We start from the raw sequence: 26,499 nt of genomic DNA, 5'->3' as shown, positions 1-26,499 counted from the left end.
CAGAAATCAATAGAATTTTACAGGATATTTTTCAACCCAGTTTCCAAACCACTAACACCAGAGATTACAGTGTGGAAGGTGTTGGATTAGGAGGTTCTGGATAAAGGTTTGTTTGGTAAATAGAAACTTGGCCTTTGAAGCTGAAAAAGCCACCACCAACCCCAAATAGAAAATATCACTGTTCATCCTGCTTGGTATCATTATTATATCTCAGAACTCCTTATCTATCTGATTATTGTAGCATTTTCTTCTGGTATTGCTAAAAAGAATATTCTTAGAACAGCAGAATAACATATTCTATGAGTTTTCACCATTACCGTACTAGAAACCATAGCAGGCAGCAACTGACTGTAATAGGGGGGAAAACCAACAAAATGCCATCAACTGAAAACAGCATTTCTTTAGAAATCACAAACAAAAATCATGAGGCTACAACTTTTCCCAGATATCTTTCTTGCAAATTCTAAGCAATCTGCAAGAAAAGGGGTTTTTAGAGAGGGAAACAGAGCGACATCCTCTTTGATGATGGCATTTTGGTAGATGCCAGAACAATGGTGTATTTCTGCTTGGAGATGCATGAACACAAACCCATCACCTTGCCTTGGACCTGACTGATAGGAAGAACACCTACAAATCCCACACATCTCATGATAAATAATAAACACAGAGAACACAAATCACTATCTGAAACCATGCTGTAAAAGCTTGTATTTTTCAGGTTAAAAGGTAATAGAAAAGCAGGGGTAGATGTTGGGCTGTGCATGACTCACAAAAAATCATTGTAGGGGCCATAGACAGGGAGGACAACAGTTTGGCTGGGTTTGTACAAAGGAGTACAGAGCTGCTGATCTGCATGCCTTGGGCTTTGCCAGGAGGTTATACCAAATCTGGCAACACAAGAGCTTGGGAATGCAGGATTCATATATGCCCTATGCCACCCCACTGTGCTATTTTCTTCTTTTCTGTTGAATTTCCTAAACTTCTCTCTAATATCGGCATCACCTTTCTCAGTTTTTTGATTACTCCTCAAGGCAAAGCCTTTACATCCTCATGTAGCCCTGCTGTACCCTCTGTATTCTTGGATGTGACTGCCAGCCAGAGACAGCCCACATCCCAGCTTAGGGCAGCACATGTCAGCTGGCTGCCCAGCAGACTGTCAGCAGAACCACTGCTGTTTCTTTCCATCAGGAAGGCATGGCCCTAATTAGCACAAATCACTCTACCTCATATTTCTAGCTGGCAGGTCTGATTTGGTAAAGAAGCCATTCAATAATTAGAAAAACTAGCAACACATTAGTCTGGAGATAAAGTCCTATGAAGCTCCTGTACATTAGGTATGCATGTGGATGTCACTCTTTGTTCCATTAAATTCCAGGTTTTGAGGATTCTGAGACTGAGTTCAGGGCTCTTTCCCATCCAGCTGTAGATCAAGCAGCAAATTTAACTCTCCAGTGGAAAAGCTTCAAAGAAAATGTCTACAGTACACTGCAGTGGGCTGAGAGACAGAGGCTTAAAAGCTAAATCTGCTCTGGGATGTGGCAGTCATGTTGGACTGAAAGACAGTCTGAATTCAGCCTCAAAGGGGGCCACAAATTTCATGGTTTTGAGGCAGTTAAAACTTGGACTGTTTCTAGGGTTGTGCCTATCTCATCTGTCTGTTGTTATGTGGTGTCAGTGCCAGGGCTACACTGGGATCTTGGCATGGATGACTAAGACAGCATGCAAGGGCTCATCTAGTTTGCCCCTGAAATTATCCAAAACAGACCACACTCACAATTCCTTCTACCATGTACCAAAGAATACCCAAAACTTGCCACAGATCCAACCTTTGTGAAAAATATTTGGTGAGACAACTAGCTGAGCTTCAAGCTTGGCTGCAGAGGTGCTCTAGCAGAGCAAATCGCATTTTAAAATAAGATATTCAAATAACAAATGCTAACGTAGAGCTACTTCTACACTACACTGGCATTTAAAATATTCCTGATTCTTTTCCTTAATTGATTTTTATTCAGACAGCTACTGAAAGTTAAATATCCATCAGGAATTTTAGTAGAGCTAGCTGGTTTTAATGAATAAGATTTTCAAAGGTATGTCCCTTTCTCCAGTTGTGCTCAGTCCCTGAAGTGGGAAAACCTCTACAACTTGGTCAAGGGAAATTGGGGCAGGGCTGGACACAAGGCTTGGGCTTAAAGAATTTTAAAGTTTCTTATGTGATGAAATTAAATTCAGTACTGATGGTAGCTGTAATGCAGGATACACGAGCAGGAGAACTGTGCAGAGTGGTTCTGTCACCGATTGTAATTTTGTTTTCTTGAAACAGTTAAAGTGTTTTGTTTCCTGAAGGAAAAAGCGCCAAATCTAGCGCCGAGTTTACGGTTTCGTCAGTAGCATTTGGGTTTACAACAACTCCCAGTAATATTCTAACTGCAGTTTCCTTTTATCTGCTGTTATAATATGGCAGGGCCTGACACCTTTTTAGACATGAAAAGACTATCTTGTCTCAAGTAACAGCTGCTATTAGTCTCTTTTGCCACTCCATTTCCAAGGATCTCCCTTGACACAAGAACACAGAGACAATGCTGTGTAAAGTTAAATAAATCCCTTCTCAAATTAGGAAATTTCTTGGTTGACTATCAAAACATTTATTATATTAATCAAATTTTGTGTTTTTTAGGTAGGTTCACATGTGGGTAAGTATTTCAGTAATCTCTACCAATGGAAAAATGACAATGGGATACAGAAACATTGAGAAGTGATCTTTTAAATTATATTTTTTTTCTAGCTCTCTATGTATAAAGTCTATGTAAACAGCATTTATTTTCCTTTCTTGTTGATTGTGGACCTGAAATAATAAGTTACAATCCTAAGGAATGCCAAGTAAATGTTTCCTTTTGTCAAGCTATGCTGAACAAATGAGCTGCATTTAGTGTTTAATACTGTTTGTAAGTGGAAATATTTACCCTGCTAAGACAGAACCTATGGCTGTGCTCTATATTTCTGTGAGCATCATTCAAGATAGAGGGATGCCAGCAAGAGTGAAGTACTCAGGCTAGGACAGCAGTTGTGCAGAAAACCTTTCAGAAAATGACTTTAAGAAGGATGAGCCCTTTACCTGCCCCACCTCCATGGTGGGTACATTTTTATTACTTTGTATGAAGCACCCTGGTGGAGCCAATTCTGACAGATCAGGACAGATGATAAATGAAAATCTGTTCAGGCTCATGAGGTTGATGCATCAACTGATTTATTCTTACAGGCAGTTTAACATAATCCTGGAGAAACATTCTCTGCAGCAGAAAGTTATGTTACACCCCCTCAATTTACTTAAACATCATTCTCACAAGTGTGAGAGGTTGCAAAGCAGTCAGCACAGTAAAAAGCTCCAAAGAAAAACCATCCCTAATCTTTAGATTGAGTAAATTACATAAAGATGAGAAACCAAAACAATTTAAAAACTGTAATTACCCTTCTGTAATGAATCACAAGTTTAATTCAAGCAACAGTCACCCCCAATGATAAATGTTTTTATTTACTGCAATGAGCAGCTACAGCATAAATAGAGGGAACATTCTACACAGTTTTTTTTTTTCTCTACATCTATCGCTGCTTCTACAGCAGTGGTAGAAAATTGGCAAAAAATTTGGATGCATTACATATGAAAAAATGGAGAATTTTCTGCTTTTCATGCTTGAACTGTACTTGTGAAACCCAATTAATTAGCAGGAAAAATCAGCAACATAATGTTTTTTTCCTCTGCAGTTCTTAATATATCTCATTTCTGACTTCATAATTCACATAATTCTGACAGTGTTTTCCCCTACTCATCCATTGAAGCAGTCATCTCAAGCAGATTTGGAAAACAAAGAAAATTCCCTCCAAAATCCACTCTGGCCCCCGAATCTAAAGAAAGCTCTAAATCACAGAAATCCACACATTATGGATGAAATTGAATAATCCCCCCAACAAAAGAGCACATTCCCATACCCTGGGACGGAACAAAAGTGAGTGTGTTCACATGATGTTGGCATTTTTATTAATCAAAATTTAAACACTTGATTTCAAGTTTCAGTATTCAAAACCATCAGCAAGAAAAAAAATCCCATACATACCCAAAACCAGTGTTTTTCCACAAAAAAAACCCCACTCAGATCTCTCCATTACTGACCATTGCATAAGGAATTGTTCCCTGCCCATAGCACAGGGGTTAGAACTGCATGTTTTTAAGATCTGCCCCAACCCAAATCATTCTGTCATGCTATGAATCTCTCCCTTTAAAATTCCCAGGTGACTCTTATTCTCCTTCACAACTCCGTTCTTCCAGCTACCATCTCACATCAGCTGGGTGCTTAAGAGGCTCCAGAAGAAAAAGACCATCTTCAAAACTAAGTTTTCATTATTTTCAATTTTTTTTCTCATTTCCAGAATACATCTCTCATTTGGAAAATCGATTATAAATAAAACTTTACCCATCTTCCCACAGAATAAACTAAGAAAGTAACATTTTGTCTAATTACAGACTGTATTAGTTATAGGCTACCCATGTCTTCCTTACACACATCTGGAATTCAACTTCCAAACTTGGTCCTTGACCATGATGAAGAACTGACATTTTTTACTAAGGCACAGATATTCTAATTTCTCTTGTTAACAATATGTCTTGACAAGAATTGTTTTCCTTCTGGCTGGTGCACAGAAGAAGTTACAAACGCCTAATACAGACAAGGAGGCATTCCTCCAACAGGCAACTGTTGAGAACAACTTTTTTTGGTGTATGAACAGAGACTGCTTCTGCAGTAAAGAGGTAGGAAGAGCACTTTCAAAACTGTAGTCAAATTTCCCCTTTTAAAAAATACCCAAACATGATATTCAAAGGACTTGCAATATGATAACTAGATTGTCTGTAACTTAACTTTCACTCTATTATGAATGGAAGTGAATTTTAGATGAGATTTCAACCTTCTTTAAGAAAAAAATACCTTAAGTAAATTTAATTAAATTAGTCATCAAATTCCTTAAATATGAGATATGACAGCTACAACACCAGAATATCCTTACATGGCTTATTCCACTCTTTGGAAGAGGTGCACCCCCGAAGAACAGCTTATTATGGGGCATAGCAGATATAAATTCAGCTACTCTCTGACATCCATCTGCTGTGTGTCTCTATCTGGTCCTTCAGAGATGGTCAATACAACCAGAAACACAGGATTTCAAAACCCGTTTCAGAACTTGCAGAATTAAATTAGTAGAGGAGAATGGAGAATTTCAGTTTAAAAATGCTGCATCATTTTGTCTTATTAGGAAAGTCCAACAGCACTGCAGGCACTGTTCTGGTAAATGTTTTTGTAAGCAAGACAAAATCTGCATAACTGGTTAGGAAAAAACCCTCTTTTTCTTAAGTAAATCTCCCTCATCCTTGCATACTGTATGCTGATGCTTATGTTTCAAGTTCAGAATGTAAACACACACAGAATGACTGATACTTGCCTACAATCAACTGTTTGGCACTTTTGTTAACATTTTTGTTTCAAACTTCAGCTCCAGTGCCAGCACTTCCTATTCATTAAAACTGTGTCCACATAAGATTGATAGAGCATACTGCAGAAACTCTGAGAAAGAACTGACAATTAATTGCTATCATAATCTATTTTATGGAGAACCTAATTGATTTTGATTCTTCTTTTCAGTCTTTCAGACAGGGGAAGGGGACTGTCTGCCCACGCAGAAGTCAGAGCAGCACTTTTCTCTTGCTGTGTGGGATCAGAACCCAGTCTTTCAACTGGTCTCTCTGGACTTTGGGAACAATTAACTTCCTCTACAGAGGATGGTTTTGGAGCTACTTGCACTGAGAAACCATTGGCAGCTTTCTCTAAATTGATCATTTTATTCTTCCTCTTAATTGTAAGGGCTGAGTCACTGTTTGTCCTTTTGCTAGTAACAATGCTACCCTTTTTCTTTGTAAAACATTTCTTAAACTGGCCAGGGTTCAGTTGCCTTTTCTGCTGCTCATAAACCAGGATTTTATCCACGTGCCCATCATCACTGTCTTCGCTGGAAGAGCATCTGTTCTGACAGACACTCTTCTTAGAAGAAACTTTCCAAGAAGTTTCGATACCAGCTTCTTTAATGTGACAGCCAGTTGCATCTGCTGGCTTTTGAGATGCTGGAAGCATTTCCCACCCAGGATGAAGTGTCTCTGTTGTTTTCCCACTGCAGGCTAGAGATGCTGAACCACTTCTGGAAGGGTCTTTTTGCACCATCTCAGCCAGGATGTCAGCTTTTTTGTATGCATCTTGATAGATATGTAGGCTGGATGCACTAGCAGAGTTTTCTGATAGAACATTTTTATTTTCCTGCACTGGGTTATTTAACTGACATGAGGAAGAGACATGATTTCTATCAGTATTCAATGTTTCTTTTGTTTGTTTAAAACAATTCAAAGACTCCAGTTGCACTGCATCTTCAGACAAAGGCTGTGATGGAATGGGAGCCTTCTTAAGTATTCTCTCGCTTAAAGACCATTCCTGAATTTGTCCCACAGCGTAATTTGTGAACAAATCATCTTCACTATCAGAATGCACATCAGACTGTGTAACATCAGAATACTCTGAGCTATTTCTTACTGTTCCATGACTTAGTGGATGTGAGTGTTTTATGCATGTGGTTAAGTCAGCTGCTGGATCACAGTCATCACCTCCATGGGCTGGTGTAGAGCTGAAGGAGGTTCCTTTCCCACCAGTACTGCTCAGCTGCAGACCAGGCACAAAGTAAGAGGATGACATCCCTGAATACTTAGTGCACTGTGAGGGCACAGATGAGTCAGCAAGAGCAGCTGCTGATGTTGACACGTGAACTGATGTGCTGCAGGAAGCTGAAGGTAATGCTACATCTTTTGATCCAGTACTTCTCTGCTGTGTCTGATCTTCTGGAGGAGATTTTGTATCTGACATGGAGTGCTGCACAGGAAGAATTCTGTGTGTAGGCTTTAAATTAATTTGAGACAGAAGACTGGTAATTTCAGCATAAGAATTTGGTAATTCCTTTTCTTCTGATCTGTCTTTCTTTTCTGAAAAGAAGAATAATAAAAAGTGCACTTTGAATGGCACATAAATCACAGTTCATATTTCTTACTGCAAAAGTACAAAATACTAAGATTAAAGCACAGTCCCCCCCTCATTTTGCTTTGGCATTATATTGTTCAAGAGTGGAAGAAATGTTTTTTGCATTCTGGAAAGACACATAGATCCACATGAAATAAGCTTCTGGACTTACTTTTCTGTTTCTTCTGAAGAATGTCTGACTTTTCCACTTGATAGAGGGCAACAACATCAGGATAAGCAGCCTGGAACAAAGACTCTTCTTCTACTGTGACTACAAACAACTCCACAGGCTCATCTTCTGGATCAACATAATGTTCTGAAAAAATAATGAATTTACTTTTGATATGAATATACACATGTCAAGGTAGGACTGAAAAACCAAACAGCAAAGACTCGAATACAAAGAAGGTACTTAAAAAGTCAATAGGGTGATATTTGAGATTTATCTACAAGTGAGGTCTTTCTCTTCCTGCCAGTCTCCTGGCACAAATGCACACAATACAGGGAGGAGTCTGGCAGCACAGAAAATTTTGTGGCTAGTAAACAGTGACAGCTTCAGGTACATACTGAAATAAGGTATGAAATACACAGTTTAGGTCTTATTTACAAGTAACAGAACAAGCAGCTGACAACTGAGTCCCTTCTTTCTAGGTAAATTTGTTTTCTTTAAAGCACTGCTTTTTCTTTCAGGATATGTGAAATTTGATGCTTATTTCCTGTTATTTCCACAGAACAGTTTCCAATCTCACCCACATTCCATTGTCTTAGAGTGTTGCCAAACTCTTGTCCTCTTTAAAGCTTGATTTTATCTTTTTCTATGAACTGTTTTGTTCTATAATGTACATAGAAACCAGACCCACCTGGCTTTTGCCATTCAATTTCAAAACAAGGAATTCCATTTTTAACACGGGTCTTAACAATCCTGTAAGAAGAAGAAGTCCATTAAAAGACTGAAATCTAGACTTAAATCTAAAAATATTTCAATATTCTAATTTGGAATGATTGAGAGAAATAAAAAATCTTCTCATGAAATTGAAATTACTAAATCTTTAAATAAAATACACTATTCTATATACAGCAAAATCTGGAGTATAGATTTGACCACTGAAACATTTTTATTTGACACTCAGAAGAGCATTCACACAAAATAAAAAAGTTTTTCTGTAAGATACAAACATAATGCAGTCTCCTACAAACATCAGTTTGGTATCTTCAGCTGACCTGCCCGAAATGCATGTCCTGCTTGACCAACCTGATCTCCTTCTTTGACAGGGTGACCCACGCAGGGGATGAGGGAAAGGCTCTGGATGTTGTCTGCCTAGACTTCAGTAAAACCCCTTGATGCCACTTCCCACAGCTTTCTCCTGGGGAAACTGGCTGCTTATGGCTGGGATAAGTGCACTGGATTAAAAATGGTTTGGATGGTCAAGCCCAGAGGGGTGGTGAGTGGAGTTAAATCCAGCTGGACATCATCCCCCATGGGGCTCCCAGGGCTCACTACGGGGGCCAGTCCTGTCTAATGTCTTTATCAGCGACCTGGATGAGGGGATCAAGTGCACTCAGTCAGTCCACAGACAACACCAAACTGGGCAGGAGTGCTGACCTGCTGGAGGGCATCAAGGCTCTGCAGAGGGGTCTGGACAGGCTGGACTGAGGCTGAGGCCACTGGTGTGAGGTTCAACAAGGCCAAGTCCTGCCCCCTGGGTCATAACAACCCCTGCAGTGCTACAGGCTGGGGAAGAGTGGCTGGAAAGTGGCCGAGAGCAAAAGGATCTGGAGGTGTTGGTCAACAGCAGCTGAGCATGAGCCAGTGTGTTCAGGTGACCATGAAGGCCAGTGGCATCCTGACCTGGATCAGCGATAGAGTGGCCAGCAGGAGCAGGGCAGTGATCATCCAGCTGCACTCAGCACTGGCAAGGCCACATCTCAAATCCTGTGTCTATTTCTGGGCCTCACCACAAGGGGTGGTACTGGATGTGCTGGAGCATGCCCAGAGAAGGGCAGTGGGGCTGATGCAGGGTCTGGAACACAAGCGTGAAAGGAGCAGCTGAGGAAGCTGGGGGTGTTTAGTCCAGGGAAAACCTCATGGCTCTCTGCAACTGCCTGAAGGAGGCTGCAGCCAGGTGGGGGTCAGTCTCTTCTCCCAAGTAACCCATGATAAGAAAGGAAAGGAAACAGCCTCAGGCTGTACCAGGAGAAGACTAGATTAGATATTAGGAACAATTTTTTCATGGAAGGGGTTGTCAACCATTGGAGCAAACTGCTCAGAGAATTTGTTGAGCCATCATAGTTGGGGATATTTAATTTAAAAGATGTGTAGGTGTGGAACTGAGGGGCACGGTTTAGTGGTGGACTTGTCAGTGTCAGGTTAATGGTTGGACTTCTCCAAACCAAGTGATTCTATGATTTTAAGCTACTAATGCCAGAGAAGGCTGCTGCCCTGGACAGTAATGTTCTGAATGATCAGACAGGGTCATTTATCCTCATGTTCTCATGCAAAAGATAGAGACACAACTTGAACTGAGCAGGGACAATAAATCACTGAGGTTTTTCTAAAAAGTCTATCTAAACCCCAGTTTAGCAGCTTCCTATGCATGAAGAGTAGGATCATGCTGATCCTGCTGAACCATTACTGCATTTTTAAACACTTGTTAACAAAAGAAATCTTCCAGTGCATGCACCACCTCTCTTTTAAACTCTTGAAACACAGAAAGTGTTATAAACAGAGAATGTCAATGAATTCATTCATAAAGGTAAATACTAGTAACTTATCTTGCCAATCTATTTTAAAAGCATTCTCCAACCAATCTCCCCAATCTTTTGAAAGGCAACACTGAATAGATCAGCATCTCTAAAAGTACTAATTCAAGACTATGACACATCAACCCAGAAGTGATACTATCACACTGCTATTGACTGTTCTCCTGTTCCTCAAAATTAATGTCTAAAAACCTCGACTAGCACAGAAAAATTACTAACTTTCCTCCAATAAAAGAATTAGGGAGGCAGGGAGAATTTGGGTTTCATTTGGGAAACAACACCATCAGATAAAGTTAAAATAAGTCACAATTCCCTTTACAAAGTGAAGTTCAGATTTGTCAACAGACACTGCAGATTCTAGAAGTTGACTTAAGTTTAAGAAGATATTAGATCATTAAAAAAAAAAATTACATTGAGGGCTGACAGAATAAGAAACTGCTAATTCTGGCTCAGTAAATTATTAAGTAACAGAAACCTGGATGGTGGGAAAGTATTCTGGGAGAAAGTAATTGCATGCTTATCTTGCTTTTTCTTCCCTGCATGTCCATTTTTAGTAACTGTATACTTGGCCATTTTTCCATTCCTCGATGTAGCAGTCCTGAATGAAAAGTAGCATTGACACATAATACAATGACAGCTGGTAGGTCTGACAAGCAATCAGAGACTATGACTAATTTTGCAGATGTGCATTTCTAAACCTGAACACTTATTTTCAGACACAGAATTCAATCAAACGTATGCTAAGAACCTAAGAAGAAGACTGAGACAGATCTAAGGAAAAGGAACAAAGAGCAAGCATAGGAGAACACAAGCACTGCCAGTTCAAATGAAACTGCTCTATGTATTTGTGCAGTAGTAGGAGAATTGGTGCACTGATCTGAATTTTTACCTCTATTCAAAACAAGCACAAAGCTTGAAACAAAGATGGAAGAAAACCATATTTCTTTTTTTTTTTTTTAGAAAAGCTTTGTGGTTTCTATCTGGCATCAGAAGTAAACATATTAAGTTGAAGAAATCAAGCCACATTACCGTATTGCCTGCAGTTGTTTTGAATCAATGTTTCCGGATTTTCTCTGGATCATATCATAACGTGTCAAAAGTGCTAACAGCTTCTTACAAGCATAATGTTTGGTCCATTCCATCTTCTCTGAAGCAAATAGCTGTTTGTATAAAAAAAAAAATCCCAAACTTTAAAACAGTCTTTATTCTATTAGATATTATGCTTAGATAATTATGTAGTTGGGACACTGGGCTAAATACTTAAAATATCTAGAGTACTTTTATATATTGGTGTAAAGCCCACCAACACCTCACTGCCAAGGCAGGGAACAGCCATCCCTAGCAGGGCACATTCATCAGCTGCCAGTGACAAGCCAAGGGAACAGTTGTGTGGTGGCAGCAGCAGGGTAAGACAGTTGTTGAACACCTTCTCAGGTTCACATCAGCTCTACCCGGAGCTGTGAAAGTTACAGATTTCACATGTGAGACAATGAACGTGGATTTTCATTAAAGTCACATTGGTTAACTGATCTACTCTACTATCCATAATTCTTACACTGTCATCAAACCAAAAAAAATGAAACATTGTGAGAGATCTTATTTTGCCAATAAAAAATAAGTAAAAAGCCTTCCTAGAAAACAATGCTAATGTGCATGTATTAACACCCTCACTCCCACCCTAGCAATACTGGACAATGAAAAACAAAACAACGGCAGGTGAGCTTTCTCTTCCTTCTTTTCTATCTAGCTATTTACAGCAACTGATTTTTTCCAAAGTCTTCAATTTTAGGCTTTCAAAACAGTGAGGTATACTAAGATGTTGTAGCAAGATTCTTTAATTCTTATTTCAAGTAAAATTACCAATGAAGATCACTCTGATCACTTACTTAGTAATAAATAAAAGACTACAAAGCTGAATATTCAATATTCTGTTACATACCTGAAAGGACAATAAATTTGGCCTTCGACATTCCTTTATGTTGATCATTTTATTCTTGTTTACAAGAAACTCATGGATAACCTTGAGATAAAACATAAAAGAAACAGTTTAAGAGAGGACAAAGCTGGAATTTAAACTAATGTATTAAAACAATTGATATTAAGCAGGTTTGTTTGTTACCTCAGAAAATGGAAAGCCCTCACAGCTCATGGCTTTTCTGGAGGTAAAAACAAATGTGTTAGGAACTGAGGAAAAATGGAAAAAAATGATGCATCTAAATGCTCACCCTGCATATGAATGCAGGGAAAAGCAGTTAAATTTTCAGGCCATTCCTACTTTCTGATACTGTCCTCCAACGCATTTGCTTGTTTCACTCGCTCCCACTGATGCCATGCACAGGGGCAGCAGTGTTTGGAGTCACTGGGTTTGCAGCATCTCACACTTTCACAGAATTTACATCCATTGTGCTCATGTTCCTTGTAAGATCCTATAGCAACAGACACACAAAGTGAGGAGGAAAGGGGTTCCCAAAATCTCCAAACCTATAAAGGCAGTATTACAAATACAACGCTCAGAACAAGTATGAATGTGATGTGAATGGCAGCTGTAAGCAGATCTGAGTGCATTAGTTGCCTTTATGAATCTATAGTAAAAACTGCAAAAGACATGCAGGCTTCCATTTTTCTGAAGACTTTTTCCCTCAACAGTTTCAGCTCTTAAGCTGGAAACTTATTATCAAAAAACTACAGAAGGAATGTGTGATAACCTGGAAAACACACATAAGTAATATATTTGAATCAGGCTTCTCCTTCACCAAATGATGGATTTGAATGAGTTCACTGATTAAAGATGATACCAAAATCAGGGTACTTGGGATTAATTTCTTCTTGAAAACACACTGCCACACACCTCATCAATGATGAGATTTGGTCCTCTTGATGCAGGACCAGTTCAAGCAATTAAAGAAATAGATGCTAGGCAGTATAGAGTACAGCACGCTGTCTTTACTGATCATGTTAAAAAGGCAAATATCTGGGATCCCACAACAGCATTATGATAACATTACATCTGCTCTCAACTAGTTTCACATTTGAAGAAAATTAGTCCCAAGCCTTGAAAGTGTTTATATAAGGGCACATATACACAATATTGAAAACGTGAAGATGGAAGCTGAAAAGCGCTTTTAATGCTAGGAGAAAATATCCCAAAACCCAATAAAACAAAACCCATCACCCCAAAATAAAAAGTAAACAATGAGGCTAAAAGTACAGCTCAGCACTTTGCACACTGACCTGGATGATGGCACTCTGAACAGTGAATTACCCTTTTAACAACCAAAGGTGGATTATCATCATGCCGAAATTGTTCCTTCCACTGCTCAAATCTGAAAGGATGATGTTAAAAGTATCAAGAAATATTTCTGGCTTTCACACTTAAACCACTGAAAAATAATTTCTTTATACTTGTCAAGCATTTATACAAAAGACAGTTTTGCAACTTATGAAACAGGGGTCTTTTACAGCATATCATGCTGGATTTCTAGCAGTGACAAACACATTATGGTAACATAGAATGCACTTGGTATCTCAAATCCTAATCCACAACCCAACTAAAAATCAGCAAGTCTCATCAGTCCCTAAAACTTCCACTCCAATATATCAACTTATACCTGCTAGATCAAGACTTAGGAGCCAGCTCATGTTTAAAACAAATATGAGACTTGCCTAGCAAAACAATTCCTTTAGCAAACAAAAGGTAAGGAATGTGGTATTATCCTCCCTAACTTAAAGTATTACAAACACTGTCTTGGAGTTGAAGTACATACTCTTAAGTCTTTGAATAAAAAACACTTAGGGAAATTTCCATTTTACCTTTGCAATAAGTTTTGACCTTGCAGAGTCTCAATTAACTTTAAAGCTTGCTCCTTCCCAACTCCTGGAACCCCCTATAGTGAAATATGAAATATTATTTAATTACAAACAAAATATTAATATTCTCACAAAACCATCTTTATTACATAGTGCAGAGGAATGACAACAAGTGATTCCAGATGTTGAAAATGAATTGAGAAAAAAATTTTTGACCAAGTTAAAGGGCAGAGAAGGTGACAGATTACAGCTGTATTGCCAGTGTAACACACAAGCTGTTCTTATGGTGAACAGCACCTGAGATAAAACAAGGCAAAGAAGGAAGTAGAAAGCAATAATAAACTAAAAGAAGTTCAATTCAAAAAAGAGAAGTTACAAGGAAGTAGAGAACACTGGCACAGGTTTCCCAGGGAAGTGGTGGATGCTCCATTGTGGAAATATTCAGGGTCAGGTTGGAATGGGGCTCTGTGTGACCTGTTTTAATTGAAGATGTCCCTCACTGCAGAGGGCTTGGACTAAGTGAACTTCAGAGGTCCCTTCTGACCCAAACTACTGTGTGAGTTTATTAAAACACACGCATATTGCTTTCCAGTTCTTTCCATCTTCACCCTTTTTTGCAAAGAATCAATACACCTGATTATGAAGATTGTATTGAGTGTACTTTCTACAGCATCATTACAAATAAATCTGTATTTATATTTATTAATGGCACAACTGAATACATACAACCATATAAAATAAATCTACATTTCAAACCAAGTCCTCATTGGACTTCAGTCAGACATTCACAAAAGTCAGATATTCAGCTTCTGCAAGGAAAGGATTATTTTGATGTATTTTCAATAAAATAAGTGCATGTATAGCATGGTATTCTCATTTACCTGTTCTGCCAATCTCCATTCCCAATGCACTCCCATAATTCAGCTATCTTAACAAGTTTCTGTCTTCATCTATTTTGCTGAGCTGCAATAATTCAAAGGATCTATCTGGCATCACATAATTGTGACATTTTAAGACTGTGTAAGAACCTAGCATTCCAGGAGCTGCTTTGGTACAATAACCACTGATTATCCACTGTTTTTTTTTACTCCCTCTCTTTACGCAGTAGTAACAAGCTATTTAAAGATTCCCATAACAGAATCAAAATTAAAAAATAACCCCAAAAAGAAAACCCAAACAAAAAGTAATGAAAGGTTTGTTTTTTCCAGCACTATCAGTTGTTTCAAGGATAGTTTTATCAAGCTGGGACACAACTATTTAAGAATAACTAGGTATCTGCTGCAAGCCTGAATGGGAGCAATCATTGCCTGAAGTCACTACATGATGAACTGTAGGTTAATCAAGTTTCATCCCACTTCTTCTCGCTTTCAAATAGCCATAACAACAGCTTCTGTTCAATGTTTAAAAAAGAATTCAAGAGTTTACAGGAAAGAAAGAAAAGAAGGAAATGAAGTAGTAATGAGTGAGATTCCTCTCAATTAATTAGGTAAACTTCCAAATAGATCACTTTTAATTCTTCGTAAATTATATATTTACAAACAATGGAACAGGAATACATCCAAACTGCATCCAGAACTGCCTTTACTAATAACTACAGCTCAATACCATCACTACTAAGTCTTCCAAAGAGCACAGACAAAGCCATTTCTTCTCATTTTCCACAGCTCCTCTGCCAGGGATGTGCATCCACTTTTATGTGACTTGTTACAAAGCATCCTCATAAACAATGGAGTTCTCACACCTTGCCTCAATGTAATCAGCATCTAAACTTTTGCCTTCCCCTCCATTATAGAAAAGGTTTGGAACAAGGCAAAACAGTCTTAGACTGATGTTCATGAACCATTTTGAATATCTTTAGCCTTTTAGAAGGCTAAAGAATAGAATTTACAGCGACTTCCTACACATCTTCTGCTGGATCTCAGTAATCATGCATTGCATAAGCTTTCCCAGCATGCATATCTCCCTTGATAAATTTTGTTTTTCAAGACAGTGTAAACACCAAAGAAAAAATAATTATATTGCTTACCTTTGGAAGATAATCACAGCCCAGAAGAACTGCTAGCCCAATCAAAGACTCTCTGTCACAACCGAGTTTCTCTTTAATAGAGGACATTGTGTAACTGTCAAGATGTGGATCCTGCAAGAGAAATTTATTACACATTATTTCTGCTACAGGGAAGGAACTGCCCTGAGTCACATTCAGTTGGGATTGCTTACTCACCCCCATTCACCCACACCCAGAGGAAAGGGTTCTACCCCATAAGAGGGGTCTAATAGAAAAAAAATAAATTGCCATTAAAATTTATAATGTAATACATGGACACCACATGAACAACTACAGTTCTCTAACTTCAAGTATGGGCATCAACTGTTGAAAGAAACTAAAATAAGCTAAGAGGTTCAGCATGCAGCTGGATAACCATGTTAATGATGGGTGAGCAACTGCCTCACAGGTCAGGCACAAAGAGCCACAGAGGATAGGGCTGAATCAAACTGGCAACCTCTCACAAGAGGAGATCCACAGGGCTCCTATCCTCAGCCCACTTCTCAACATCTTCATCTTCATTATCATCCTGAACTTGATACCAAAAGGGTTAATGCAATTTCAGGACTGGAAGGAATACTAAACAAGTTCACCAACAACACTAAATTGGGAGGAGTTGTTGACTCCCTGAAGGGCAGAGAGACAAACTGGAGAGATGAGCATTCACCAACTATATGAAGTTTCAAAAGGGGAGGTGCTGGGTTCTGCACCTGGCACAGGGTAACCCTGGCTGTGTGCACACAGTGGGCAATGAGAGCCTGGAGAGCAGTGCCATGGAAAGGGACCTGGGGGTCCTGGCTGTTGGCAAGTGGAACCTGAGCCAGCAGTGCCCTGGCAGCCAGGAGGGCCAGCCCTGTCCTGGGGGCATCAGGGACAGCATGGCCAGCTGAGCAAGGGAGGGGATTGTCCTGCTCTGCTCTGCACTGGGGCAGCCTCACCTCCTGTGCTGGAGGCAGCTCTGGGTGCCACAGTATGAAAAATTCATTTTAAGAATTCATTAGAGAGAATCCAAAGGAGGCAACAAAGATAGTGAAAGGCCTTGAGGGGAAGCTGTATGAGGAGTGACTGAAATAATTTGGTCTGTTCAGCCTGGAGGACACTGAGGAGAGACCTCACTGCAGCCTTCAACATCCTCACAAGGGGAAGGAGAGGGGCAGACACTGATCTCTGATCTTTCCACTCTGGCGACAGTGACAGGACTCAAGGAAGCAGCATGAAGCTGAGTCAGGGGAGGTTTGGGTTCAGTATCAGGAAAATGTGTTTCACCCAAAGGGTGGTTGGGCACTGGAACAGGTTCCCCAGGGAAGTGGTCACAGCACCAAGATACACCTGACAGAGTTCAGAAACTGTTTGGACAAGGCTCTCAGGCCCATGGTGACTCTTGGGCTGTCCTGTGCAGAGAGACAGGAGTTGGACTCAATGCTCCTGACAGGTCCCTTCCAACTCAGTATATTCTATGACTCTAGGTGTTTTTATTGTTTCTTCCCTGTAGAAAAAATGTGGCAAAAAAAAAACTAACATTATCAAATCCTAGTGGCTGTGCCAAGTCATTTCAGGAATGCAAGTAATCCTAAATATTAAAATGCATGTAAACATTTCAATGTACTGCTTAAGTAAAAGAAAATAATAAAAATGTATCTAACATATTAGTCATAAGCTGAAGAAATATTTGAAAGGTAAAAGGACTCATATACAAAATGGAATCAAAATTAACATGAATTAAAACATAGGCCACTGTCTCCTTCCTCAGTCATGACAAAAAAATCCCCCCAGAAGCCAACAAACCAAAGTGATCCATTTTGCTAGAACAGCTGCCCCTGACAATGTTCCCCTTGCACATTCACAAATTATTTTTTATGCTGAACTATATATGTACCTAAGTACACCTGAAAGATTGAGCTTGCCTTCACTGTTGGTGATAAATGACAAGGAAGCTGAATGAAAGAACCAGGTCAAGGAAGAACTCAAACATGGTGTCACCAAAGCAAATGCCCTTCCATCAACCCTAATTATTTTTTCAGAGTTAATTATTTGTAGTGCACTTCTTTTGTTCTATTGATTTTCTCATATCTCGAATGTATTTTTTCAACAAGTCTTTCAGATGAAGATTATAAATTACAGAAATCTGGAGTAGCCTTTCCCCATTTGTGGAAAATTGTATTCTTAACAAATGAACACTTCAGTTTAAGGCCATAAATTATTTGGTTTTTGAATGATCACAAAAATTGATTGTGATACAGATGTACAATCCCTACACTATTCATATCCAATTGGGGCGAACAGCATTAATTGCAAGTATATTTATAATAAAATGAGCCTGTAAGATGCAAGTATGTGAACACTTATTAGACCCAGGAGGCTGATCACTCTCGTATGACGTAAGGGTAAAATTTATAGGAAGTAATTACTTCGCTCAACTTCTCCACAATAAAGAAGGACATAGGAAAAAAATTGCAATTTAACTTTATATGAGACACCACAGGGTACTACAAACACAGGTAATATTACCCTGTTCTCAGTAGTTTTCCTCTCACAGCCAATACAACAATTACCAGTGAATCAAATAAAATGTTTCTGTCGTAAATACACTATTTTAAACAAATCCAGCTACTAAAAGCTAAGTTTAATAACATATACATATTTTTTCAAGTCCTTTCCTTCTATTTACACTTTTATAAAAAGTCTATAGAAGAGTGGGAACAGGATGAGATACATTACCTTAGCATTCATGGCAAAGTTTCTATAAACTGTTTGAGCTCCATACAAGAAAACATCTCCATCATTGGTAATGCAGCCATCAACAAGTCCTTTTGCATTTAGGTAGGCACACATTGCCTCTGCCTCTCCAGCTGCTTGAACCCAAGGGACACCTAAACACTCCAGCAGTTCAAGACACTAAAAGAAGGAACACAAAAGGAAAGAGGTTGAATGTTGAGCTATTAAATTCACTTATTAGCACGCATTTTCTCAGACACAAGTGCCTTTAAAAACTGCTACTGTTGTTCCTCCTCTGTAACACCTCATCAATGAAAGCACTACTTCAGTAAAAAATAATTTCCTGTAACAGTGAAATAGTAGATATCCACAAAGAGCTAAGTATTAATTAGAGGACTTGAACACAGCATGATTAATGGCCACTCCTCCACAAAAATCTAGAATGTTTTCAGAAGAGTAGTAACAAAGGAGTATTTATCTTTGAGAAGTAATGTTGTTTACTCAAGCAGTAATGCTGAGCCAGAACAAACATCTTCCAACAGGTGCCAAACTTCCCAAGAGTATCAAGCAGAAAAGTACAATGCTGTCATCCTACCAAGACTAGACCACTGTGCAAGACACACTGGTATATGCATACAAATTTCAGAGAAAATATTTTATTTTAGAATTTTAGAATAAAACATGAATTGGTATGTACAGTCTAGTGAAGCCCTGAACGCCCATAAATTCTACTTCATAGAATTTTGAATAGACAAAAATGGTTAATGGGGGTGGGAGTATATGAAGAAATATGGATACTAACACCATAAAAGAACAGGAAAGTTAAATTTTGCAATAAATCCTCAGTTATGGTTGTCCATCACAACAGCACAACATGCACAGGAACATATCAATAAGAAAATTATTCTGACACTGTTTGTCTTCTATAACACTTAACAGATGCTGTAAGGCCTGACTTTAAAGGTGCACATTCCTTCAAAACATTGTTTACATTTGTTGTGTATAAAGCTGTGAGACACTGAAATGTTGGGGGTTAATAACTCAAACAACTGGTCACTTGAAAAAGCAGCAGGAGCTTTGCTGAGGCCACGTTTGCACCCCCAGCCAAAAAGCAGGAGAATTTTTGGGTGTGTGTTGGTGAAACCTGTGATGCAGTATGACACAGGGGGTGCACACCCACCATGGGAGGATGCCAACAAAAAAACAGCCTTGTTTAGCAACAAGCTGGTTTTTGACCTGGGTGAGGCCAACAATAACCAGACTCTGTGAGGTGGGATAATGCTTTTTTTATCTTGCCAATTTCCTCCTTTACACAACTGGCTCCGATGTAAAAAATGTACACACCAGTCATTCAGTGCCATTCCACCCTAATCTGCCCCAAAGCAATCTCTTAACAAGAACCTCAGTTACCTGGCCTTCAGGGGTGGGTTGTAGCAAAAGCTCTCAATTACTTCAAGCTCCTGTATTTAATTTGGTTAAGATTTCTTTCTATCACATTAAATATACTTCAACACTCAGTTACCCACCTCTTTTAACATGGCTGTAAATAAAGACCTCCCTGTTCTTACAGCTCCAGCTTTCTTCGAAGGCCCATAGCGCATCTCATTCCTCTTGCTCATGGTGTCTGCTTTCAGCCTGGGGGCCTCTCCCTCCATGACAAACACAAGTTTAATTCCCATTGATGTAAAGAAAGAGAACCGAAAAAACAGGTTTCTGCAATAAAGCAAAATGTTCCATAAGCTGAACTATTTGTGAAGACTGATTTCTTCAGACATTTTCCTTATTTCTCTTATACTTTCCTGACCCTACCACTGGAAAAATCCTAGCATTGCCTTTACCTCTAATGATTCTCTCAACCCCAATCTAAACAAACCTCTGATCTATATTCCTGTCTTTGGCTTGAGACAGAGTAAAAATCCATTTTGAATTAGGTAAAATGTCTAGGAGAGGCAAAAAGTCTGTGAGGCCAAAGCTGAAGGGAAAAACTGCAGGACAGACACAGTGAGAAGACAGAGAGAAAAAACAGAAACGACCACAAGGTCCATCTGCCCTCACCTACAAATTCCTTTGATAAAGAGGAACTGGCGATAAATGTCACGCAGAATGAATATGTATGAACCTATTGTGAAACTGTATGCATTTGTATGTATTTGAGAGGGGGACAAAAAGAGACCTGAAATCCTCAGAGGTACACGTGCCTTTTAAGGAGAGCATGGCGCCTACCAAGCTTTACAACTTTTATAAAGTTTTGAGGTTTCTTCTTTTCTCCACAAAACAGGCTGAAATTGTCATACTATGAAATTGTAGCAGCTTTACAAAACTCCCAAGAAAATACCATATAAGGACAGAAAGGATGTTTCTCAGTTGCAAAGATGTAAGCAAACTTAAAAGGCTTAATAAAAATATATTCACTATCCAAAATCTGCCTCCAAATACATATTTACATTGATTATTTTATATCAAATATTAAGCCCAGATCAATCAATACAGGTACACCTCAAGTAACTGAATGCTGTAGTATTGGACAGACTTCTGGATACCATTACAATGACAATTTTTCATATGCAAACCAGCACCACTGAGGGGTGGAGTTTTACAAGGCTGCAGTAATAAATACTTGGACTGTAACAGTAAAATTAACAGCAGTCATATAAAACAGCATATGCTTTAACCAGTAATTCCACTATCAATCTTTCAAAAGGAGTAGATCAAACATTTATATCTCTTTGACAGACATGGAGAGACCATTACACTAGATTTAATTTTGTACAGTTACTACTAGCAAAAAACAGTAAGCTGGTCTTTTGAGGTTAGTTCTATTTTCACAAATGATGTCAAAAATCAATCTAAACAATAAGTTACTCAAAAATAAAAATTCTCAAAAAGCAAATTTCAACTGTCTGAAATAATTTTTTTGGTAGAAATCTGTTCAACTCCTTGTCTTGCTTTGGAGGTCTGGACTGATGTGTCCATTCCACTGCACACAGGACATCCTACCAGACTGATGTAATGACTTTGGTGGTCCTGCCAGTTTTATAGTTAATTATCCATCTGAGTTTGTAAGTATAAAACATTTTAAGACATTTCTCTCAGAAAATTCTGAGATTTTGTATCATGCTGATATTTTACATCGTGCAGAATTCAACAGAAGTCACAGGAGTGTATAACACCATCTAGTAACTCAGTATTCTACACTGGTAATTAACAACAAGCACTGATGAAAATTTGTGTGTGTTTTCATTATTATTAGCACTGTTTGCAGAGAACAGTGCTTTGAAGTTACAGATGCTTAGACATGCTCATTCCTTAGATAACTCATTTAAATTAAAAATATATCCCTATTCCTCAAGTTTGTTCAAATGTCTGAAGAATGATTTAAGCATATTTAAGTCAACATGAGAGTCTACTTAGAACTAACTTAAAACCCTTTACATATGTAGCATAAGTGATAACTGAATCAAAACACCAGTCATATCAGAGCTACTCTTAGAATTCTATTGAATAAGTAACATATTTAAATTATACAGCTCCAAGACATTTGGCTCAAATAATTTATATGGATACCTGAGATGTGGCTTGGCAACTACTCCAACCATCTTTTTAACAGTCTGTGCTTCACAAACCCACAAACTTAAATCAACAGCAAGTGTTTTCCCTCTGAGACTACTTATGTTGACAGGTTGCCTCACAGGCTCGAGGATTTGCCATAGGTAAGTCACTCCCATTGTTTTCGCTTCCTTGTTGCCAGAAGGTGGATTTTAACTGTGGAGACCAAAGAAAATACAACAGTTTCAGGATATGGCATGAAATGAAGTATTATGACTGTGAGGTTCAGAAGATAAATGTATTTGCCGCTATAAGTTCTACTTTTTTGAGGCAAGAACACTTGGAAGTCCAAGTCCACTTCCAAGTCTTCTAAGTGTAGTGACTCCAGTTCACAGATGGCTTATTACCAAATACCTTCTTTGGATGGAACAGTTGCATTACTGAATAAGCTGAATAATAAATAAATATAATAATAAGCTGAACATAAATAAAACCAAACTCAGGGAAAAGAAAAAAAATAAACAAAAAATTATTCCTTTCCAAGTCTTACGTGTCCCTTACATAAACACAATCCAAGTTTTATTAAAAAAACAAACCACAGAATTCTTAAGGAGCTTTCATCCTGATTTGAGGTAGGATTCACATTAAAATTTTCTATTAAAATAGAAGTAGCTTAAAGCTATTTGAGGAATATTTACAATGACAACAGAATTTAAACTTTCCTTGCATTCCAAGATGATACAAGAGGGATCAACACCCAGAGATTCTGACTTAGGAAATTCAGGTTGGAGTTCAGGAAAAAAAAGATGGTATTGCTGCTGTGGCTGCTCACAGGCTGCAGACATTCGTAACATGCAGCTGCCATACTGTCCTGCTTTTAATCCAGTGCTAATGGAAGCCTCTCTGGGCAGGGAATCAGCAGTGACTGGCACTGAAATTTGTGAAGAAACCTCCAATGCAGTATTAAGAAGGAAGCAGCACTTTATTCTGGCCCTGGATGCCTGGGGAATAGCTCCGTTGTTGTAGTGTGTTTTTTGTATTACTCCCCCATTTTATGTACTGTTCCCCCCATTCTATGTAAAATGGTTCTGCCCTCCCCAGTTTTCCCGCCAGTAGCTCTATTGTCCATTACGTTGCTATGGTTACCCCTGCCCTTGGTTGTATCAGTCACTTAAGTTATATAATTTCCCCTCCTCTTTTTCCCCTTATAAATAAACTTTTTCTCCTCCCTGGGCCCAGTCAATCACCCCCCACTCCTCCTAGCTTGCTAGAATCTTCTTCCCTCTGGGGGTTGTGGTTGGCTGTGGTCCCGGGGCCCTCCTTTACTCTGTATCTATTGGTTTCCCCTTTAATGTCAGTTATGCTAAGTTCATCCCCTTACCCTTCCCCATTGGCTCTCTGTAATCCCCTCCTCTGCACGCCCTCCCCCTTTATAACCCCTTTCCACCCTCTGTTCAAGGCCATTTTGCTGGTTGGTGCTTCAGTGCCATCAATAAACCGACCTTCACCCCCAGCAAGTGTGCCGCTCCTTTTTCTCGTCCCTTCTGCTGCGAGACCAGGCCGCAAGCCAGCCCAGCCCGAGGCCCACAGACGCCAAGGGGGGCTGGCAGCTTATGCAGCTGGGTGTCGGCCGCTGACCCTCTGCTAGCCGGACATTGCCCTAGTGGCCAAATACACTCCGCTGCACTCATTTTCTTGTTTTCATTATTCTTCTGGTTTTCACATCTTGCCAGTTTTATCCAAGGCATTGAGCACATACTCTGCTTTCCACCCTCACAATACCAATTTATTCCTGCCCTGTCTTACAGTACAAAGTTTGTCTCATGTTTATTTTCTCTCTTCTCTACCAATATTAGAGTGTAAAAATCAAATACAATGTGGAATGTTTTGAGTTTCTGCTTTTGACACTACAATCAAATAAATTAAAATGCTCCTTTGAATAAATCAGACTAGATGACCTACCAGTGCTCAGAGATCTGCTTAAGACACATGAGGAGCTAAGCCACCGTGTGGTCTCTCACAATTAACACCAGAGTCTGTCAGGACAGCAAGCCTGCCTTTGGAGGGTGCATTCTTTCATACTCTAATTCTGTTTTAAAGCAAGGCAGCTATCCAATTCCAGGTCCAGGCCTCTAATCCATTTCTTTAACTACTACAACGACTCAACTTCATTTTAGTTCTATGCAGAGAGAGTATTGCTATTGCTGTTGTATATCAAGCACATAAAAATTAGTTAAAAATACAAATCAAGCATATGGCTACATAGTACAATTTCTTGACGTCCAGGATAATCAGTTTCTTTGATGCACAGGGGAAGTATCCAAACCTTCCCAAAAGACAAGCACAATAATTCACCTTCAGTGAGAGAACACCTAACAAAGAAGGGAGATGTCTTTTTAATGTTATAATTTGGTTTCTGCTAGTCTACATCAATACAATTTCTTAAAAAAACACCTGTTAGTTTCTAAACATTATTATGGAGTGCCACATAACACTTAATAGGAAAGACATGTACACTGCAAACACTCTACATCTGGTTAGATTACAAATAATAATGAAAAAGCATAAAAATTGAAAACTAAGAAAAAAAAAGTCGACTTTTTCATTGTAATAAAGTATAGCTATTTGAGGACTTAAGTTTTTCACATCACATTGAATATATATCTAACAGTGAGTTATGAAAGCCCGCAAGAGTGGTAGTGTTATGAACAAAAATTCAGTTAATATTTTTTTTGTGAGAAAAAGTTACAAAAAGGCAGCCAGATCACTGTCCCTGCCAAGGTTCTGCGTGTTTTGTCATGGTAATCACCGGTCCTTGTAGTTAATAGTTGTTTTTGTATTAGTAAAAGCCCTGGCTAGGGCGAGGTAATGGCCCTTCCCCGAGGGTAAGGTGTTTTTTTCCCAGCATAGTGAAGATACCTGAGAGGGTGGGGGGGTTTATGCAAAGTGACTCCAGGACCAGCATGCTTTTTGGGACCTCGACTCCAAACGCACAGAGAAAACCCCAAAAACTACGAGCCAGTTAAGAGTTGAGAGACTGAAGTGATGTCTGGACGTGAGGAGCCGAGTGCTGAGCCTGCAGAGATGCGGAGTCCCTCTCGCCCTGACCACGAGAGTCATCCCTAGCGCCGAGACTGAGGGAGACCGCGCTGAAATAAACAACATCTGACAGAGATCCCACGCCCTAAAGGCTCACACGAGGACTGGATCCCCCGGCTCTGCCCCCGGTGGACAGAGCTGCGCATATCCTCCTCCTCTGAGTCGCCCTGGGACACACGACGGGGACTGCAGCCCTGCCGAGCCGCCCAATCCTGAGCTGATCACTTTTAATAAAGGCATTAAGAAGGAGAAATCGTCTCCTGGCCCTGTGTATTTCAGTAACAGTCTTTGGTTTTTTTAAGTGTATTTCATAAAATATTTAAATCTGAATTCAGTGTGCAAATAGCTCAACTACTCTTAACATGAATGATCTGTCTACTCGGATTTTATTTAACAGCTTCGTTCATCACAAGCCTCCAGCCCTAGAGAGATGGCACCTTCCAGAGAAGCAAGACTGAACTTGATTTATTTGCATATACTTAGAAATCGCTGAAGATGGTTAACAGTAAAAATAACCACTCACCTACAAAACCTTCTCAATGTCTCCTCAGGCCAGAATGTGCTAAACCTATAAAGCTTTTATGCTGTATATAGTGCTTTAAGACTACATTCTGCTCTACTAAGTTTTTTCACACTGCCAGAAATGCCAGTTACCTAAAAATAACCACAGAAAGCATTTAGCGCTGAAATTCAATTCATACAGAGTTACTTTCACACATGACCAAGGTAACTTGCAAAGACAGCTAAGCATATATTTTGTCTCACCCTTTGAAAAGGAGGAAAGACACGGCAGAGAAAACACGAAAGCCCTGACGTTTTTAACAACTTGCCCTCTCTCTCTCTGCGTTACCCCAGCCCAGCTTTGCCAATAAACCTGCGCACCCGAAGGACAGCAGCGGCGCGCTCCAGCATTTGCAGATTCCTTCTCAGCGCCTGCGGATCCTTCCGGCGGGACGAGCACAAACAGCCCCGAGCGCTGCGGGCGAGCCGAGCGCGGGCTCCCCGCACGCAGCGTTTGAAACTCCCGCCCCGCCGCGCCCACAGGAACAGGCGTGCCCGAGCCGCCCCGGGCGGCCCAGCCTCGGCCCGGCAGCGGCCCCGCCTCCGCGGGGAGCAGCGGGACCGCCCGAACCCGTGACGGCCCCGTGAGAGCCCGGCCGGGCCCGCTCGGAGCGGCTCCGGAGCGGCGGGCGCTCCGCCCCCCCACACCCGAAAATGGCGCGCGCACGGAAACGCGCCCCGCGGGATACGGAGCGCGCAGGCGCCGCACTCGCGGAGGCGGCTCTTCCGCCCGCTCCGGCCCGTCCCGCGCCGTCCGCCCCGCCGTGCGGGCATCGGGAGCTGTCCCAGGTAACGCGGCGCGGAGCGGGCGAGGGGCGGAGGGAGGGCAGACGAGGGACGGGTGACCCATGCCGGGCGAAGATGCCG

The 26,499-nt window shown here is 40.0% G+C and overlaps 2 protein-coding genes across 5 annotated transcripts in view; one reads left to right on the top strand and one right to left on the bottom strand.

Moving 5' to 3' along the window:
- Positions 1–2,934: 2,934 nt before the first annotated feature.
- On the bottom strand, positions 2,935–26,249 carry GEN1 (GEN1 Holliday junction 5' flap endonuclease). 2 transcript variants are annotated; one of them, XM_064707756.1, is made up of 15 exons: positions 25,954–26,249; positions 21,991–22,188; positions 19,953–20,139; positions 18,430–18,606; positions 15,694–15,804; positions 13,671–13,744; positions 13,092–13,183; positions 12,136–12,286; positions 11,980–12,016; positions 11,800–11,880; positions 10,890–11,020; positions 10,336–10,458; positions 7,961–8,022; positions 7,273–7,416; positions 2,935–7,066 (listed from the first exon to the last, which is right to left on the bottom strand). In XM_064707756.1, the coding sequence occupies exons 2-15, from the start codon at positions 22,149–22,151 to the stop codon at positions 5,661–5,663; spliced, it is 2,937 nt and encodes a 978-aa protein (XP_064563826.1). In that variant the 5' UTR covers positions 22,152–22,188; positions 25,954–26,249; the 3' UTR covers positions 2,935–5,660. The 2 variants fall into 2 exon arrangements, with proteins under 2 accessions (XP_064563826.1, XP_064563827.1); XM_064707757.1 differs by lacking the exon at positions 10,336–10,458.
- The window catches only part of SMC6 (structural maintenance of chromosomes 6), a 44,199-nt gene continuing 43,905 nt past the window's right edge, over positions 26,206–26,499 (top strand). For 2 of the 3 annotated variants that reach the window (XR_010439520.1, XM_064707754.1), the window contains exon 1: positions 26,299–26,421. The gene's annotated coding sequence lies outside the window, so the exon portion shown is untranslated. Of the gene's footprint in view, positions 26,422–26,499 lie in introns of all 3 variants that reach the window. The other variant, XM_064707755.1, reaches the window with a different exon arrangement.

Source organism: Zonotrichia leucophrys, chromosome 3 (genome assembly GCF_028769735.1).
Source record: "Zonotrichia leucophrys gambelii isolate GWCS_2022_RI chromosome 3, RI_Zleu_2.0, whole genome shotgun sequence".
NCBI classification, from domain to species: domain Eukaryota; kingdom Metazoa; phylum Chordata; class Aves; order Passeriformes; family Passerellidae; genus Zonotrichia; species Zonotrichia leucophrys.
This window is presented reverse-complemented; position numbering and strand designations above follow the sequence as displayed.